The following is an 18747-nucleotide window of genomic DNA, read 5'->3' as shown; positions in this document are numbered from 1 at the left end:
GCAATAGTGTTCTTTTTCACACATCCCACCTGATTCCTTTCGAAATGTGGAACTTTTACCTGTGAGGCATTTCATCTGTTCCATTGCCTTTCCTCTGTGACAACATTGGCCTTTCTCTTCAAGAAGGGGGGAAAAAACCCGTAAAACCCAAACACACGCACACGCACACACCCTGCAGCTGCCCTAAAAGCAAAGAGGAAGCCAAGGGACTGGAAAGCATCTGCCAGTGAGCACTGAGTTCTGCATTTGAATCGTGATGCTTCTTCCTGTCCCTGTGACGTTGTGTGACTTTCCACTTGCCCCCCTTTCCACCACAACTCATTTTGCATGCAGCCCACGTGGCGCTGAAGGGCTCTCTCTGCCTCTGCATCACTCTCTGGCAAATTAGTCGCAGCAGACTGAGCATCATGTTGGTTCTCTTTCTCCCTGCAGTTCGCTCAAGGTGAAAGCACTCTGGCTGGAGACCGTTCCCTAGTGAGCCTATAAGACGAACTTATGTTGAAAGGTTAGTGTTTGCCCTGTAGCTTGGGATGTTTGTTAAGCAGAAATGTTTAGGGCAAGGCACCCGCTGCCCAGCTTAACTACCCTTCAGTGCAGCTGATGGAGGCTTTTTGGTGCTTAGCATTATACATGGAACTTAACACCAGTATCAAATTTGGCTTATTCTTATGAGAAACTTATACATGCCTGGCATATAGTTGGTTACAACTGTCGACCATTCACATGGTTTGCTGCTATGGATTATCCTTTCAATGTGCTCCCGTATTTTACAGTATGCTGTGCATAGTGGTTGAATGGAGTGGATTAAGAGCTATTATTTTCCCTGGCATAATGATGTTTTTAATGTCATGCTGCCAAGAGAATATGTGTATATGGGAGCGTCTTTTAGTTCAGATCTGATGCTTGAGACTGGATAGCTTTTTCAGAGGATTGAAGGAAGTTTGAAAGAGGGCTTGCTGTTTTCAGTGTGTACACTCCGTCCGCTTTAGCCTTGAGTAAACGGGCTCTGCATATCGTGTATTGCTTCAAATGCTTTCAGAAACCAGAGATATCAGTGAGAGAAAACATGTGTGTGTGTGTGTACAGCATGGGAAGTGAAGTGTCTCTCTCAAATCACTTTCAATTCAAATAAAAACTGTTGTCTGAATATTCAGCTTGAGTTTACAGTGGAGGGAATAAAATATTGCTACTGTTTTATTTACCTCTTTATTCTAAACAGGCAAACGAGAGAAATCAAAGGAGCCAAAATCATTAAAGCTGCATCAACTAAATTTCTGATGAAGGTGCTAAGCAGCTGCAGTCCAGTGAGTTGTTATTGCCCTTTAACTTAATATACTTCTATCTGGACACAAAAATACGTTATCATGTATAACTAAAGGGGATTCTCACTATGTCCTGCCTTTGTTTTGCTTTGCAGCCCAAAACCTTAAATGTGAACAATATGGACACTTTGATTACATGCCAGTCAGAGGTAAACAAACTTCATATTCTTTGCTGAGTCTTTATATTACAGGCTGCAATCCTAAGCACTGGGGAGTATGCCCCATTGCCCTAATTGTGAGATATACTTGTGAGCAAACCTGCTCAGGATTGCACTGCCTCTGAAGAATCGCAGCCAGTCAAGGTTTTGCTGAGCTTTACAGCTGGAGGCATTGATATTGTTGTTGCAGCTATTGTTTTCTTTTTTAAGTACCCAAAGTTGCACATGTAGTCCTTAGCTTGTGCCCTGATGGATACTGCATTAAAATCATGCTTGTCAAAATTCAGTAAAGAATCTTGAGTTGCAATCCACAGCCTGATAACTTGTAAGCAGTTCTATGAGATCTGTTTCAGAGTGGATCAAGGTGATATGCTTAATTAATGTGAAAGTACGTCCCAGTGAAATGAAATTGTTTGAAGGGAGGCAGAGGGGCTGACCCCAGCCCCACCAGATGGAAGGTCTGAGGCAAGGTGCCTGTTGTGCCATCATAGGCTCCCCACATGATTTAGAACCCTGATTGCTATCAAGCCAAGTTCAAGGTGCTTGGTTTGACATCTAGAGCCCTTAGACAGCTTGGGACCTAGATAGCTGCTGCCTTATCTCCTATGTACATTGGCTGGACATTGAGATCAAGTGGGGATGCCTGCCTGATGGTGCCCTCCAACTGCAAGGGATCTGGTATGCGGTGGTTACTTGACAAAGGGTGAACTTTGGAGCTCCCTTCTTTCTCTCAGATAAGATCAGTGGCAGTGCTTTGCAGTTTTCGATGTCAGCTGAACACTTTTTTTTCACCCAGGCTTTTGCTTGATTTTGTTTCTGCAGCTTTTTACATTTTGCTGTTGCACTTTGTTCTTGTTCTATTGACTGGTGATAATTTTATTGATAGGTTGTATAAATGGCTTGGGGGATTTTAAGATGTGTCTTGTGAATGATTTTCCTGCTTGATTCTATTGTACAGCACATGTTTTGTGAGTACAACGGCTGTGGAGTTTTATAAATAAAATAAAATAAATACAAGTGTGTAGCAGGCTCCTGCTTCAGACCTTCCTCCCCCCCACACACGCAAATCATGTGGATGGCAAGGGGCAGTGCTAGCAAAGATAGGGAGGCAGCAGCAATCATGGCCCTGCTGTCCCCTGACAAGACTTATGCTGAAGTAAACATGTTTTGAGTTGAGCTGTAAAGCCGAAGCCTGCATGACCATAGTACCCAAGCCTAAATACCTTTTACTTTAAAGCCCCATTAATTTCAGTGAGACTCTTTCTGATGGTGTGCAGTTAAAGATCAGTTTAGAGCCTTACTTGGGTCTCTGGCAAGGATCCAAAGACCTGCTTAGGTTCACAAACGAAGGTTGCACTAGTCCTCTGGAATTTTGGGCTGTTTTCTGTTAACCACCAACCCCTGTGCCATATTGCAAACTGTCTTTGAAACTCCACTTCATTACTGTTTGCCATGAAGCCTCAAGGGCAGGAATGGGAGTTGCGAGGAGAAAAAGGTGTCTGAGAAAGGTGACTCACAGAACTCATGTCATGGTTCTTCCTACAGTTGTTTCCTGTATAAATCAATAAGAGCTACTTCAGGAAAGATAGCATGCTAGAATTGTATGGCAAGTCCATGTAACTTCCAGACTTACTTGTTGCCACTATTGACTATTTGTTTACCCCATGCTAAGTGTGAAGCAGACGTTACAAGACAACTTGAAGGAAGCTTGCTTTCAGTTTGTTTGCTTTTCTAATGAGGAAAGAGACATATCACAGGCTTATTAGAGCAATGAGCTGCATGGATATGTTGACTAAATAAATATTTAACTAACTTTTTTGTTATGTATGATTTTTTATTCCAGGTTGACATCAAAAAATGCCACTTGATCATGCCATCAGATGGCGAAGATGGTCTGCATCATCTGACTGGTACGTTTTTAGAAGGAAATGATGCCCTTTTGTAAACACAAAAACAAGGAACTCTGCCAAGCCAAAATGATGCTCCTTCATTTTATAATTCAAGGTTGACTGGCGCATGTGCGGTCAAGTGCTGAAGTATTTACTTTGCTCCATTGTGCAGTAGCAGCAGATGACAGGATCAGATATTGGTCTTTCCGTTTTGGCAGAGGGGATACCTTGTGTCGTCATACTAGTACCATTTTGTGCAATGGAACAGCAGCAGTCTGGTATACCCCCATGTTGAAGATCGGGGTTACGATCAGCAGCAGCATTCTAATTGCCCCCTAGTGGCAATATTGCATAGAACCAAGCTTCCTACTGTTAATAGTAGGCAACTAATTTGGCACAGTGGGGAGGAGAGCCTGGCTGAGAGTCCAGAGCCTGTGAGTTCAAATCCCTGCTCGTGTCTCCTAGGGCCAGCTAAAGATCACCCCCACAGTGAGTGGCTCAGGGGTTACATGCCCTGCCACCTGTCCAGCCATGGGCAAGCTGCATAGTCCCAAAGAGCCCAGTTGCCCCCCAGCTGGCAGTTGCAGACAAGGAAGGGACTGGCTTGTACAGCTGTGGCAAGCTGAGCAGGCCCTAGCCAGCTGGGGAGGACTAGCCTCAGAGGGAGGCAATGGTAAACCCCCTCTGAATACTGCTTACCATGAAATCCCTATTCATAGGGTAGCCATAAGTCGGGATTGACTTGAAGGCAGTCCATTTCCATTTTCAATTTGACTGGCAGCACCTTGGAGGGCAAAGCTAAGGGGCTGCAGACTCACTTCCACCTTAACTTAGTTGCTGCTGAAAATGCAGAGTGGCATGCTGATCTTCCTGGAAAGAATGCAGGACTATCCTGTAGATAATCTGTAACATGCAAGTAGTGCAGGCTTTGTGTTTACAACAGAGGATGAGGAATTGGAGGGGGACAGCACTAGCAGTGGGATTGGACAATTAGAAAGAGCTAGTTAGGGGTTTGTTCTAATTTGTCCAAATTTGTTCTAATTGGGTGTTACAACAAATTAAACCAGAACTATCACTAGAAGCTAAAATGATGAAACTGAGGTTATCATACTTTGGACACATAATGAGACGACATGATTCACTAAAAAAGACAATAATGCTGGGGAAAACTGAAGGGAGTAGAAAAAGAAGAAGGCCAAACAACAGATGGATTGATTCCATAAAGGAAGCCACAGACCTGAACTTACAAGATCTGAACAGGGTGGTTCATGACAGATGCTATTGGAGGTTGCTGATTCATAGGGTCGCCACAAGTCGTAATCAACTTGAAAGCACATAACAACCACAGTTGGGGGTTGGGGTTGGCGCAGACTCAGGCTCATTTTAAACCAGGCCTAAACTTTGTAAATACTTGGGCCCACCATACACACACACGCATCCGCACGTGCGCGCACACACACACTTGAGATTCTGGGCCATCACTAATTTCAGTTAAGTTTAACAGAAAAGCTTGTTTTCTGCCTCAGTTGCCAAAATGCTTCTTCAGCCCAGCCCTGTATATGGGTTCAGTTGATCTGTTTGTTCCATCTCTCTGTTTGTTGAATGCTAATAAGGAAGAGGGTATACAGTGTAAACAGAAGGAGAGGTGACTATCCTGAGAAGCTGCATACAGCACAAAACACAGCAGTGTGCTTTTTTTTTAATTCTGAAGAAGAATTCCAATTTGAAACATGTTAGGCCAATAACGTGTGTGTGGTCTCCCCTCTTTCCCCATCACTGGTGTCTTCTCTCCTTTCGGTTTCTTCAGAAGCCAGGATAGGAAGCCACAATCCCATCTCCTCTCCCATTTACACTGAACATGTGAAAAAGGATTCTGATTTCTGATACTCTCCTCGTATGCAAAACCAATACATGACTAGGGATGAGTGTGCTAAGCACCATCTCCCCATCACCATCCTCCCACAAGTTGGAAGGTGAACTTCTAAAGCTAGGAGCCTCCTGTGGACACTCCCCACATGATTTAGAACTGTCACCTTCAGAAAATCACTCTCATGGTTGTGGAGGGTTGTGCTGTATCAAAAAATTTGGCCTGTGTTCCCCCCCCCATCATTCACCATCAATCAATAAATGAAATAGCATGTGAAAAGGGGAGAGAAGATGTAAGTGAAGTTCTCATGGCTGGGGTGCAGAATTTTTGTCATGCTTACCTTACTTTTGAGCTAACCAAGGGGCATTTGCCCTTTCTTTCATTCTGCACATCCTCTCATCTGTGGTCTGCATTCAGTAGCCTTCCTGGATGCCTGTGCTTCAATTAAAGCCCAAGGAAAAGACATCTTGAGGTGTCTCTTCCCCAGGGGCTTTTTCAGATCAGGAAGTAAGGGCAGCTGGGGAGGTTGCAGAGAGCTTGAGAAACGTTTACTGGAAAACACACACACACCACTTGACCACTTCACAATAATATGGTAAACTTGAAACTCCGCACCCACCAAAATTCTGATGAATTTCTAAAGCACCCCTGGGAATGCGGCAGGAAAATGGAAGCCTCTTTTCACAAGGGAAGAAAACTTTCAAGCAACTGGAGATTTTGGCACAGCACTAGCGGAGGGTGAGGGGACAGTGACGGTGGGGAAGGAGCTCTGTGCACTTGCTTCCTCTTTCCCCACTTGCCTGTTTGTTTTACACTTTAGGCTGCCCACCCTATGCTCACTTACCTGGGACTCTGGGAGTGAGTCCCACTGAATCCAGTGAGGCTTACTTGTGGACAGACAAACATAGGATTGCACCATTAATTGCCTACTCTCAATATGCTTTAGTTTGTGACAACTTTTTATTCTATGGGTGTTTGATGTTCCTCTGTATAATTTAGTTGTCATGTAAGTCATTCTTCTCTGTATCTGATGTTCATGTTACACATTTTTCTTGTTGCCTTCCCCCCCCCCCAACAGATAGTAATAAGAAGAGAAAGAAAGTAATATCTTGGCCGTTTATGCTGAGACGAACCACTGCTGGATCAGAGACTCTGGGACATCTAGAATCTGATCTGAAGCCTTCTCTGTTTGATCAGCCATTGTCAATTGTCTGCAGTGAGGAAGATGTGCTGCCCAAACCGATACAGGTAAACAAGGCATGGCATGCATATTTTAAATAAATAATAAATACACGGTGGCTGCGTTAGGTTCTCTGTGGCTGTTCCGTAATGAAATGACAAGTAACCTTTCTTTTGTTGTATATTTGCGTACGCAGGATATCCTTACAATGCTCTTCCTGGAAGGGCCTTTAACAGAAGGAATATTCCGGAAAGCTGCCAATGAAAAGGCACGTAAGGAGCTGAAAGAAGAGTTAAACTTTGGAGGAAAAGTTGTCTTTGAAAATAAATCTGTGCATCTGTTAGCAGTGGTTTTAAAGGTATAGTAAATTGGTTTCCTGCGGTGGCAGTCGGTTTCCCAAGTACTGGGAAAAGACACACTTGCTTACAATATAGCTAAAACTGTTACCTAAATACTAAACTAAGGCTCATTTTCTTGCAGGATTTCCTCCGAAACATTCCCCATAAACTGCTGCTGTCTGCGCTTTTTGATGAGTGGATGACAGCACTGGAGAAGATAAGCCATCAGGAAAGAACCAAAGCAATGAAAGAGTAAGTGGATCCTCTTGCAAAAGCATTCTTGTTGTGCAGTGTCATGCAATGGAAGGGGCCCTGAGCCTAAACATACTTACTTGTCAGAAGGTTCCATTGATTCCAGTGGAAATTTCTTCAAAGTGTTTAGGATTGCAGGCGTACAGCCTTACCTCATCTCATATTCTGGTATGAAAATGTTTTAAGAAAGCATTGACAGTGGATTGGACTAGATGTCCTTTGAGGTCACCCCATGATTCCTCTAGTAACCATACTGAAGGCACACTTTGAACATGCTTATCTGTAGAATTAATAGTTTTCTATTGATCAAGTAAGTATGCCTAGGACTGTGGTCTAAGAGTGATTCTAAGCACTTTTGCTCAGACATAAGCCTCTCTGAATTTGGACTAATAAGAGTGGGTAGGATTGCATCCTGCAATCATACCCGCGCAGTGGGAACTTACTTAGGAACAGAGCTTGGAAAAGTTACTTTTTTGAACTACAACTCCCATCAGCCCAATCCAGTGGCCATGCTGGCTGGGGCTGATGGGAGTTGTAGTTCAAAAAAGTAACTTTTCCAAGCTCTGCTTAGGAATAAACATATGTGTGGTAAAACTGCAGTTAGTATAGAATCAAAACCAAAGGAAGGTTATGGAAGTTTTACTCTCCAAGCATGCCCTTACATTCAGTAATGTTTCTCCTTCTATTCAAAAGGGTGTGAAACTGGCCACAAAGAGGTAAATGCAGTAGAAAGAGGAAACATGTTTCCATTGCCAAGGCAATCAGTGTGACAAGACAGCAAGAGTTGTCTCAGTTGATGAGGCAATGGGATTTTGTTTCTGCCTTCCCACCATTCAGAGGGAGGGCTTTGTCATCAAACAGCCAAGCTGAATAGCTATATGGCATCACCGAGATATGATGATATCTCAGTGATGCCATAACATAGCCAAATCTGAATGGCTATGTGAAGCATGTCATCATGTTCTCCATATGACCACTAATTGGCTACAATCATGCAATGAAGAAGCCCTTGCAAACAAACAAAAAAATAGCACCTGAGCAATAGCTAACAATGGCTGCCATGTGTTGCAGAGCATGCTTGAAAGAGGGTGTTTTATATTATCACACACACTTTGAAATAGCAACTTTTGCAGCAAAAGAAGCTCACAAAAGTTGGAAACAGCATCAGTTACAGTCCTAAGCATATATACTTACTTTCAAGCAAGTCCCACTAAACTCAGTAGGACTTACACCTGATTAAGCATGGTTAGGATCATGTTGTAAAAAGTACTAAAAGCTTACCATTCATTTACCATTTACTGAAATAAACAGTGGGTGGGTAATGTTATGTCACAACAAATAAATTGAAAAGCTGAGTACATTTAAGCCACATTAAAATCAGCAGGAGTAAAATGTGCTTAGCATTGGATGAACTTTATCTAAATTTTTCAAGTCACCTTTTCAATCCTAGGGGAGGATTAGCCAACCCTCTGCCACAGCTGAGAGCTGATTTACATGGAATAAATGTAAATACTGCATAATGAAAAAGAAAAAAAATTGCATGCCATGGTTATTAACAGTACATATCTCAAATCATATGCTTAGGGGGCTCATTTGTAACCCCATAATGTTACATCAGAATTACACTGGTTGGTGTCTGGTCAGGTGTTTGCGGTTAGCCAATTTCAACCATGTTCAGCTGCAGTCTGGGGACTTTTGAATGGGAATTTTGTGCAGCCTCTTTGAATAAACATTTCCACATTTTAGAGGAAGTATCACATACTCAAGTGAATTTGAAGCTTAAAAAAACAGAAGTTTCTGAGGATGACTTTTTTTTCATTTGTTCATTTTTATTTTTTTTTAGGGTCACAGGCAAACTACCAAGACCAAACCTTCTTTTGCTCAAGCATCTGCTCTGTGTGCTTCACCACATTAGCAAAAGCTCAGAGATCAACAAAATGGATTCCAGCAACCTTGCAATCTGCATTGGGCCAAATATGCTGACTCCAGTTCGTGACCAAAGCCTGCCACTTGAAGTCCAGAAAGAGCTGACAGATAAGGTTAGCTTGGCTTTACATCCTGCTGCCTTGGGGCTTTCTTCTTGCCTTTTGCTTTTTGTTTTCCAAAGCAAAAGCTGTTGCTACAACACACATAGGAATACAGAAAAGTGACATACTGAGTCACACCAATGGTCCATCCAGCTCTGTGTTGTCTACACTGACTGACAGCAGCTCCCTAGGAATTTAGACGGGTGTCTCCCAGCCCTGCCTGGAGATGCTGGGGATTGAGCCTGGGACCTTCTGCATGTAAGGCAGATGCTCTACCACTGAGGTACAGCCCTTCCCCCAAGAAACCCTATGCATCAAATTGACATTGTGAGTAGTCTCACTGAGAGCAATGGACCTAAACCAGTTTGAGACCTGTAGCCTAAAAGCAGAACAAATACACAAGCCGATCAGGCAGTGGCACTCCTAAGAATGTTCATGCTGATTTTTGTTTCAGTGACTTTTGTCTATGGAATTAAATAACTATTAATCTCAACTTTCCACTTCAACCTGGGTTTGTGGATCAATGTGACTTCAATTAAGGTTAGGGCGGGAACCGGTTCAAAGGCAAGGGTGACACAGAGGACATGCTTTGCAAACAGAGGTTCCAGGCTTCTTCTGGGCATCTCCAGCAGGCTCAAATGATAATGTGTACAGACCCTCAGACAAAACAGGTGGGGAAAATCTGAAGGGTATGAAGAAATACTCCATGCATTTCCTTTCTGTTTCCTCACTGCAGGACTGCAGCTTATATATCCTGTGCATTTCACCTCCAAAGATTCTTCATGTGACGATCTATACAAATAAAGTGTTAGTTATGAAATAGCCTGAGACAAATGCCTGTTTAACAAATATCCTTGTTTGATTTCCACAGGTGAAGACACTGGTGGAATTTCTCATTGATAACTGCTTTGATATATTTGGAGAAGAAATCTCTTCACTGTTCAGCATCTCTGCTGAAGATTCCCTGGACAGGCCAGGTACTCTGACATGCACTATATTTGCATCAAGCCTCTTTAAAGGTTTAGATCAGTGTCTGGCTAATCATGAAGAAATATATTTCCCTGAATGTACTAACATTTCATTGAAAGTGCCACACCAAAAGCTTGATTGAATCATTCATTGTTGGTTTATTTAGATGTGTTCTAAACTGCTAAGGAAGTGACTAGTGGTTACCAACAAACCACAATGTTGGATCCTTTCCAAGTGTTGAACAGATATGTCTCAAAGGAAGCTGCCTTGTACTGAGTCAGATCATTGACCCCTCCAGCTCTGTATTGTCCACAGTGACTGACAGTGGCTATCCAGGCTTTCAGCCAGGGGTTTCTCCCATCCCTACCTGAGGACTGAACCAGGGATCCCTTCTGCATACAAAGCAAATGCTCTGCCCCTGAACTATGGCCCTTACCCCCACAGGCTCACATGGGAGTCTAATCTATTCACCTAGCACTAAAGTTGCTCTCATGCAGGGGTAGGCAGAAAGGGTGCTCATTAAGCTCTGTGAATCTTCAAGTAGGGGCACAGCCTTGCGTTTGGTGCTTTTTGGTATAAAATGGCATATGACAGAAACCTGAGTAAATGTGAGCTGTCAGTGTATTTGGTTTTTCTTTCCTTTTATGCTATTTGGGAAGGGTCAAAACTATGGCATCTGCTTGACATACAGAAGATCTCAGATTCAGTTCCTGGTTCCTCGAGGTAGGACTGGCAATATCCCGTCTGAAAATCTGCAGAGCTGCTGCTAGTCAGTGTTGACAGTACTGAGCAAGATAGGCCAGTCCTCTGACTCAGGATAAGACCATTTCTTATCAGAAGGTATCCAATGTGGTGTCCTCCAGATGTTGTTGGACTCCCAGTCCCATCAGCTATGACCAGTCAGGGATGAGGAGAGTTGTAGTCCATCAACATCTGGAGGACACCACATTAGATACCCCCAAATGATAGGGTTTCAGATTTTTCCCAGTGCATACTTTTTGACATACTACAAATATGCCAACAACAAGATTTGTTTTTCTTTCATTGTCTGAGAAGTTTTAGATATATGATCACTCTCCTCCATTGCTATTTATATATAATACATATAACAGTATTTTGTTACTGTCGGTGGAGGTTGGCTAATTTATAAAGACTGAATCTGTCCCATACAAGCCGTAACATTTGCTTTCTCTTCTCCAGAAATGTTGTCTGACAGATGTCAGCATGATTCTGCCTATGACAGTGCAGATTTTGACGGAGAATGCAATTCCACTGATCTCCAGGCCAATGATGTAGCACAAGTCCACGGGACAGTAAGCAAGCCCAGAAGTACAGAGCTGTACTCTCAACAGCTGGTAGCCCAGATGTCATTTGTTTCTTCTCCACTAAACCAAAAATCCATAAGCAACCTGGATAGGAGGTTCTCTGAGCCAGACATGTTATCTTCTAAGAGCTGCCAGGAAGGCTGGATGAGAAGCCAGAAGCTAACCAAGAGTGAGGAGAGCTTCATTCAACAAGAGGAACTGGGGCTGAAGTGCAAAGGGCTGAGGAAGGAAATGGCAGGAGAACCTTATCTTGCAGGCCTCTATAGGAACAAGAAGCCACCTAACTTAACAATAAAAGCTGGCTTGCCAGCAGAATTGTCAAACAGTTCCTTGCCCAGAACATCCTCCAGCAGTTCGCTAGACAGCGCCTCCTCAGTCTCTGACGGTTCTGTCTTCACCAGCTCACCACTCACCTCACCTTCTGCATCTAAGAAAAATGCCTTAACCCGGCTGCAGTCCTTTTCCATTAAGGCTGCCGGTGGAAGTGACACCTCCAACAGTGAGCTCAAGAAGCATTCAGTGTCATTTTCTGTGGCAACCCGTACGGAGGTGCTAATGAAAACCCAAAGCTGCAGCATTGGAGGCTTTCAGAGGGACAGTTTCAAAAAGGACTCCAAGAAAGAGAGACGTCTTTCCTGCCGCATAGTTCAAGCAATGTGCATGAATGACTATAGCCTAGTGCCTTTGGGGTGTCATCTGAGGCCTCGTTTCATGTCAGCAGATGAGGTGTTTCGGCTCGTGGATCAGAAAAATCCTGGAAACCCTCCATCCTATGAAGAGGCTACCAAAAACTGCCTAGCTGCTAGACTGCCTTCATATAGTAGCTTAGCAGTTCAAAATATGAGACCCGCTGAGCTGTCTCCAGAGTTCGAGCCTCAGCATCTGAAACGCAATAGAAAGGTTGCAAACGAAATGTGCAAGGACCTATTTAAAGACAGGCTGCCTGTGACCAGTGATTCTAAGGACAAAACGCCAGCCGTCGATATGGTTATTGGAATACATTCCCGAGCTAATTTGCCTCTAACTCCTCAAGTCTTTCGTCTCAGGACCATGTCTGGGTCTTATCAAAAGAACAAACAAGAATATCTGATGCAGCGGTGTAGCCAGCCAGCCTTTGACCACATACAGTGTGCGAAGGAATCCTACGTTTGACTTACTGCCCCATGTCAACACAACGTAGGCAGTATAGATGGCACAAAAGCAAGTCTTTCACCACATGTAACTGCATATAAAATAAGCTCATCCGCATCTGCCTTTCCCTAAAAAGATAGTCTTCCTGGTGTCATGTGGAATATGTGCCATTCTGCAGATATGTAAATTTTGCACATAATGGATATATCTGTGGTTAATCATGTTTGTAAATTTTAAAAGCATGCTTTAAAGGTGAGGAAGAGGACTGCCAGTTTTATTCATCCTGTTCTTATGCTGTACATAGTATGATCATTTCTTTTCCCCTTAAATATGGACAGGAGTCCAGACTCTTGGGGAAAATGCTGTGGAGACCTCTAGTCCATCTTGACCCTAAGCCAAAGCAAACTTGTTTTTTTACAACATATCTGGTGGTTCTGCTTTGTCTGGTTTTGCATTGCTCAAGTGATCTAGTTTCTACCACTTCCTCTTTATATGCCATTTCCAACGGAAATAAGCCTCAGTCTTATGAAACTATCCCCGCCAAAATGTCTTTGTTATATCTAAAAGTCCAGCTTAGCTACCCTCATCTGCAATATTTTCCCCCCTGCTAGTTCAGTGGATATAAAGACTTGCCTTTCTGGATCAGACTAAATGTTCATCAAGTCCAGCATTCTATTTCTAAATGTAGCCATCTCTTGTCCTTTCTCCTTTTGTCTGATAATCAGAGATACACTGCCTTTGAATATCATTACCATCACTGTTGCTATTAACTAAGCACCCCGTAACAACCAGGAACTATACAGAAATATATTAAAAAAACAAGAAGGCTAACCCAAAAGTTGACAATTTTAAATACTCTCTCCTCCCAGTTCCCTTCCCCCTCTTCAAATACTAGCAAGACTCCACTTTTCTAAACCTAGGAGATAATAATTCAGTCTCCTTTTTACAGAATCTTGAACTCCCATAGGCAGTTGGTGATTAGACACTTCAGCAATTGACTCAGCTCTTAGAGGCAATATTCCCAATCCACCTCTATGCATGTATAATAACTATTGCACCTGGATGGTGATGTTCATTATCCTCATCAACTCAGTGGGACCTGGATGAGCACTATAAAGTTGATGCTCACCTGCATCTGCTTTGATTCTGAGTCTGAGCCATGATCATATCTTGGCTTAATAAGCTGCTATATGGACAAGCCTTTCCCCCCACACATAGAGCCTATTCATAAAACTCATAATCAAACCAAGAACCAATTAACCACGTCCACCTCATCTAAACAGGGTAATGTTGGTTACCAGCTTTGGAATAAGCCACGACTTGAAAACCAACTTCAAGCCATGGTTTAATATCCTGTCTTGTCCTGAAAGTGGTAACCAGAGTTTCCTGGTTCAGATGAAATGGGAAATTATGAGCCTTAATTGAAGACACCCTTACTTGTTTTTCCACACTGGGAAGGAAGGAAAGGACTGCATGCACAGACAAAAGGGTTGCTTATACAGTATTTCTGCTTATTAGGCCACATCTGGATGATCATATCTCATCTTATGGGTACAGAAGCCTGCATCATTATATCAACAATACATAAAATGGTAACTGTTCTGAAAAGTGTATAATTATGTTGCAGGCAGGCATAAGGAGACAGGGATTGTGTGTGATACTGTGCCTTTGTCAGAGTTTTCTCTGGGGACAATGGGCTGCAAGAATCATTACACCATGGAATTGTACAAAATGGGAATGTGGGACATGTTGAGAGTGCTCTTCTGAACATGTCAAAAATGTTTAAAGCATTGTTATTGCTATATCAGCAGCAGTCTTTGATTTGTGGCTCACAGTAGTCTAGTAGAGTGGGCATAGCTATTTGCAAGGAGAGTGGGTTTTTTTATTCAAAAGTAATGTCACCAGAATAAAGCACTTTTCTTGCCTGAAACACCTGTACTGAAGTTGCTCTTTCTTTTCAAATATTCAACCACTGTCCGCAAATGAAAGCCTAGCTAGATGATAGCACAGGAATGTCTATGTAGTAATGTGTGAACCGGGTAGTCACAAGGGTTGTCAGAAGTGGGTATGTAGATGAGTAAACATCTTCTGAAATTCCCTATGGATGAGAGGCATCTTTTCACCTGTTCTTCATCTTGTCACTTGTACATTATGATCCAACTGACAAGTCTGGCTGCAGCTCATAAAAACTATTGTCTGACTGTCCATATTCACACTATTAACACTTCTGCAAGATCAGTGGCAACCTCAAAATCTCACACATGCCCTAAACCCTAATCAATCATTTTTTATTAAATGCAACTGAATTCTTTTCAACTAACAGCCTCATAAACTATGTTGTTTAGGAATTCTAAAGAAATTTAAAAAATCAGTGCAGTTTTGAAATAAAGTTAAAATCAGTGCAATTTTGAAAGGTTGAATCCACCATCTTGATTCAAAACGGCATCCAATTGTTTCCAAACCCAGACAAAAACCTGCTCCTTAATCTCAGAAGCTATCATGCAAAATTTGCTGAATTTAAGTGGTATTCAACAGTAGTCCTAGTTAGAGTAGACCCATTGAAATTCATGGACATAACTAACTTAGGTTCATTAATTTCAGTGGGTCTACTCTGAGTAGAACTTAGTTTAATACTACCCAATATTTTAAGAAGTATCCAAATGCATAGCAAACATCTTTCCAAAATATATAATAAATTAAACTCCACCTCCCATCCCCCTCACCAGTATAATCTGATGTGCATTATGAATAAGGTGTCTTTGGACAAATCACTTAGTGTTAAAATGTTGCAAAAGTTATTTTATAATGATATCCTAATGGCAGGAAGTAAGGGCTGTATTCCATAAACACTTGGGTTGGTGTAAAATATATAGAGATGTCTGACACCATCCTCTATGGTTTCTGTGTCAACAGGGTCTGGATTACTCCATGTTCAGGTGTTATATATGCAGTGTATGTCTGATTATGAGCTCCTCCAAGCAACCTATTTATTGAGCATTCATCCTGATCTGCTTGCACAAAGCTTATGTGGAGGTTAGACTATGTCTGGTCTTCACTGAGAGGGGAAACCCGACAGGAGCTGAGAAAGGTCCGGTTCGGAATAAACCTCCCACCTGGGATAAAAACCAAAGAAATGATGAAATTTTAAAAGGGGTAGGCCTAGAAGTAGGCATTGTGAGAGCAGGGGCACAGGATATAAATTCAGAAGAGCAAAATTACCACAGGCCAAACCACAAGTGCCAAAGACACTTGAAGAGAGACACTGCTTACAAGTGCCTGTACGCTAATGCTAGGAGCCTCTGAACCAAGATGGGAGAACTGGAGTGCTTGGTCTTAGAGGAGAGCATTGATACAGTGAGCATAACGGAGACCTGGTGGAATGGAGAAAACCAGTGGGATACGGTTATCCCTGGATATAAACTATATCGGAAGGACAGGGAAGGACGTATTGGTGGCGGAGTCGCTCTATACGTGAAAGAAGGCATTGAATCCAGCAAGCTCGAAACCCCAAAAGAGGCAGACTCCTCCACAGAATCGTTGTGGGTGGTGATACCACGCCCCAGGAGGGACTTAATACTGGGAACGATCTATCATCCCCCTGATCAAAATGCTCAGGGAGACCTTGAGATGAGATATGAAATTGAGGAAGCATCCGAACTAGGAAATGTGGTAGTAATGGGTGACTTCAACTACCCGGACATGACTGGCCGCATATGTGTTCCAGTCATGACAAAGAAGCAAAGTTTCTAGATATTCTAAATGACTATTCCCTAGACCAGTTGGTCATGGAACCGACCAGAGGGACGGCAACCCTGGACTTAATCCTCAGTGGGGACCGGGACCTGGTGCGAGATGTAAGTGTTGTTGAACCGATTGGGAGCAGTGACCACAGTGCTATTAAATTAAACATACATGTAAATGGCCAATTGCCAAGAAAATCCAACACGGTCACATTTGACTTCAAAAGAGGAAACTTCACAAAAATGAGGGGATTGGTAAAAAGAAAGCTGAAAAACAAAGTCCAGAGGGTCACATCACTCGAAAATGCTTGGAAGTTGTTTAAAAACACTATATTAGAAGCTCAACTGCAGTGCATACCACAGATCAGAAAAGGTACCGCCAGGGCCAAGAAGATGCCAGCATGGTTAACGAGCAAAGTCAAGGAAGCTCTTAGAGGCAAAAAGTCTTCCTTCAGAAAATGGAAGTGGGACACAGCTGTAACGTCCCTGAAGGCCTCCTCCACACACCTCTCTGCCTCTCTCAGCTTTTCCAGGTCCGCCACCTTGGCCTCAAGGAAATGAAGTCGTTCCCGGAGAGCCAGGAGCTCATTGCACCGAGAGCACACCCACGACTTCTGTCCAACAGGCAGATAGTCGTACATGCTGCAGGCTGTGCAAAACACTGGAAAGCCCCCACACGCCTGCTGGCTTCTTACCTGCATAGTTTTGTTTGAGGTTTATTACGTCAATAGGTTGGAGACTGTGGTTTAGTTGAGGTCAGGGAACAGAAGGGCAGAGTGGGGGGCCCTGGCCTCCTCGCCCTGCTGCCGAACTCGCTCTGCTGCTTAACTCGCCTTGACGCTTTGTCAGCTGGGGCCTTGACGCTTTGGCTCCTAGCTCAGGGTGACCTTAGGCTGCCCTTATTGCTTAGGCTGCCCTTATTGCTTATTTCTCTGAGCTGTTTTAATTCAATTAAATAATGGAATAAATGGGAGCTACTTACCCTCTTTTCACTCTGCTGCTTAACTCGCCTTGACGCTTCGTCAGCTGGGGCTCCCTCTAGCTCGTGGAGCAGGCTCCCTCGCTAGGTGCTCTGACTTTATATGTGTCAATACACATACACATAAGTGTGTATGGACTCAGGCCTACTTCATCAGATGCATGAAGTGTTATCCTGGGTTGTATAGGCATTTAATACGTACAAGTTGTGTTTTTTTAGGGGTGGGGGTGTAAACAGTGAGGTCAGAGGAAAATGAACTGTAGAAAATCTGGATTTCATATCCCCCTGACTTCACTGTTTTCAGTTCCTCACCCCCACCACTGCTGTGTGTACAGATAGTATATATACCTGTTACCCAAGATAACACTTCATGGATCTGATGAAGAGGGCTTGAGTCCATGAAAGTTTATGCCATAATGTATTTGTTAGGCTTTAAGGTGCCACATGTCTCTAGTGTTTTTATGGAAATATCAGTTACATAATGAGACTAGATCACTGTCAAAGCTGGCTCTCCCATTAAGCAGGCAGCCCACAACAGACTTTTTTTGTGTGTCCATACCTACTGGTACTTAAAAACCAACACAAAGTAAAATACAATACAATATAGCGCTATATAAAATACAATATATAATGTAGCACCACTCAGACCCTGGTCTAAAAACACTGATAAAAACTAAAACAAAAATTATTTTATCAGCAATCTATGGCAGGCAACAGCTGCTGCACAGAGCTGGCTCTCGCATTAGGCAGGCAGCCCACAACAGACTTTTGGTGGAAGCAGTGCTTTTTTTGTGACAGTACTCACCACTACAGAGCATTATTTATTTATTTATTACATTTATACCTCGCCTTTCTTTTCATGATAGAAACCCAAAGCGGCTTACATATGGTTCCCAGGCGGTCTCCCATCCAGGCACTGACCTGACCCTGCTTAGCTTCAGCAGGGAGCTGGCCTCATGTGCCTTCAGACCATAGCCTGGGACCAGAGTACTGTTACCTCCTTCTTAGCTGCCCATGGCAGTCATTTTGTGCTTCCACACACAACATCTTTATAAAGATATGAGTACTAGCACCTCATTTTGTACCAAACAAAGCACTGGAAGTATGTACCATTAACAGGCTGCAAATTATGACATTTGTGTCACTGTGAAGAGCACTGCTTGGATTTTCTGCCTCAGGTATCAAATATCTTGAGTCACCTTTCAGCATTGCCATATTTAACAGTGCAATCCTGTACATGTCTACTCAGAAGTAAGTCCCACTTAGTTAAATGGGGCTCAAACTGAGATAAGTGCGTACAGGGGTGCAGCCTAAGATACACTTGGGGGGAGAAGAATATTAAATGGCCCTGCTTAAAACTTAACATGAAAAGTCTAGGAGGGTTTCAGAATGCTGACTTGAAGTTCCAAGTAACCAGCAGAACTGCCTAGCCTAGCATCAGTTTACCTTGGCAACCATTGTTTAGGATGGAATCCCACATCACATAGCAACAGTGGGCAGGGAGGATTGTTCTGTAATGCCCCGAAGTCTTTGCTAACTCTATTGGAACCAAGAGAGGCTAAATCTCAGC

At 43.0% G+C, this 18747-nt stretch overlaps 1 protein-coding gene across 3 annotated transcripts in view; it reads left to right on the top strand.

Annotated features, from left to right (window-relative positions):
• TAGAP (T cell activation RhoGTPase activating protein) overlaps positions 1 to 14392 on the top strand; it is a 28277-nt gene extending 13885 nt beyond the window's left edge. For all 3 annotated transcript variants that reach the window (XM_061626361.1, XM_061626360.1, XM_061626359.1), the window contains 10 exons: positions 433 to 505; positions 1220 to 1304; positions 1418 to 1471; positions 3324 to 3390; positions 6315 to 6484; positions 6613 to 6774; positions 6897 to 7006; positions 8850 to 9045; positions 9905 to 10010; positions 11203 to 14392. In XM_061626361.1, coding sequence (XP_061482345.1) covers positions 1278 to 1304; positions 1418 to 1471; positions 3324 to 3390; positions 6315 to 6484; positions 6613 to 6774; positions 6897 to 7006; positions 8850 to 9045; positions 9905 to 10010; positions 11203 to 12479 — 2169 coding nt within the window. In that variant the 5' untranslated portion in view covers positions 433 to 505; positions 1220 to 1277 and the 3' untranslated portion in view covers positions 12480 to 14392. The remainder of the gene's footprint in view (positions 1 to 432; positions 506 to 1219; positions 1305 to 1417; positions 1472 to 3323; positions 3391 to 6314; positions 6485 to 6612; positions 6775 to 6896; positions 7007 to 8849; positions 9046 to 9904; positions 10011 to 11202) is intronic.
• Positions 14393 to 18747: the final 4355 nt, after the last annotated feature.

The sequence above is a fragment of the Rhineura floridana genome, chromosome 4 (assembly GCF_030035675.1).
Source record: "Rhineura floridana isolate rRhiFlo1 chromosome 4, rRhiFlo1.hap2, whole genome shotgun sequence".
Lineage (NCBI taxonomy): Eukaryota > Metazoa > Chordata > Lepidosauria > Squamata > Rhineuridae > Rhineura > Rhineura floridana.
Note: the sequence above shows the minus strand (reverse complement) of the source record. Positions and strands in the feature narration are given on the sequence as shown.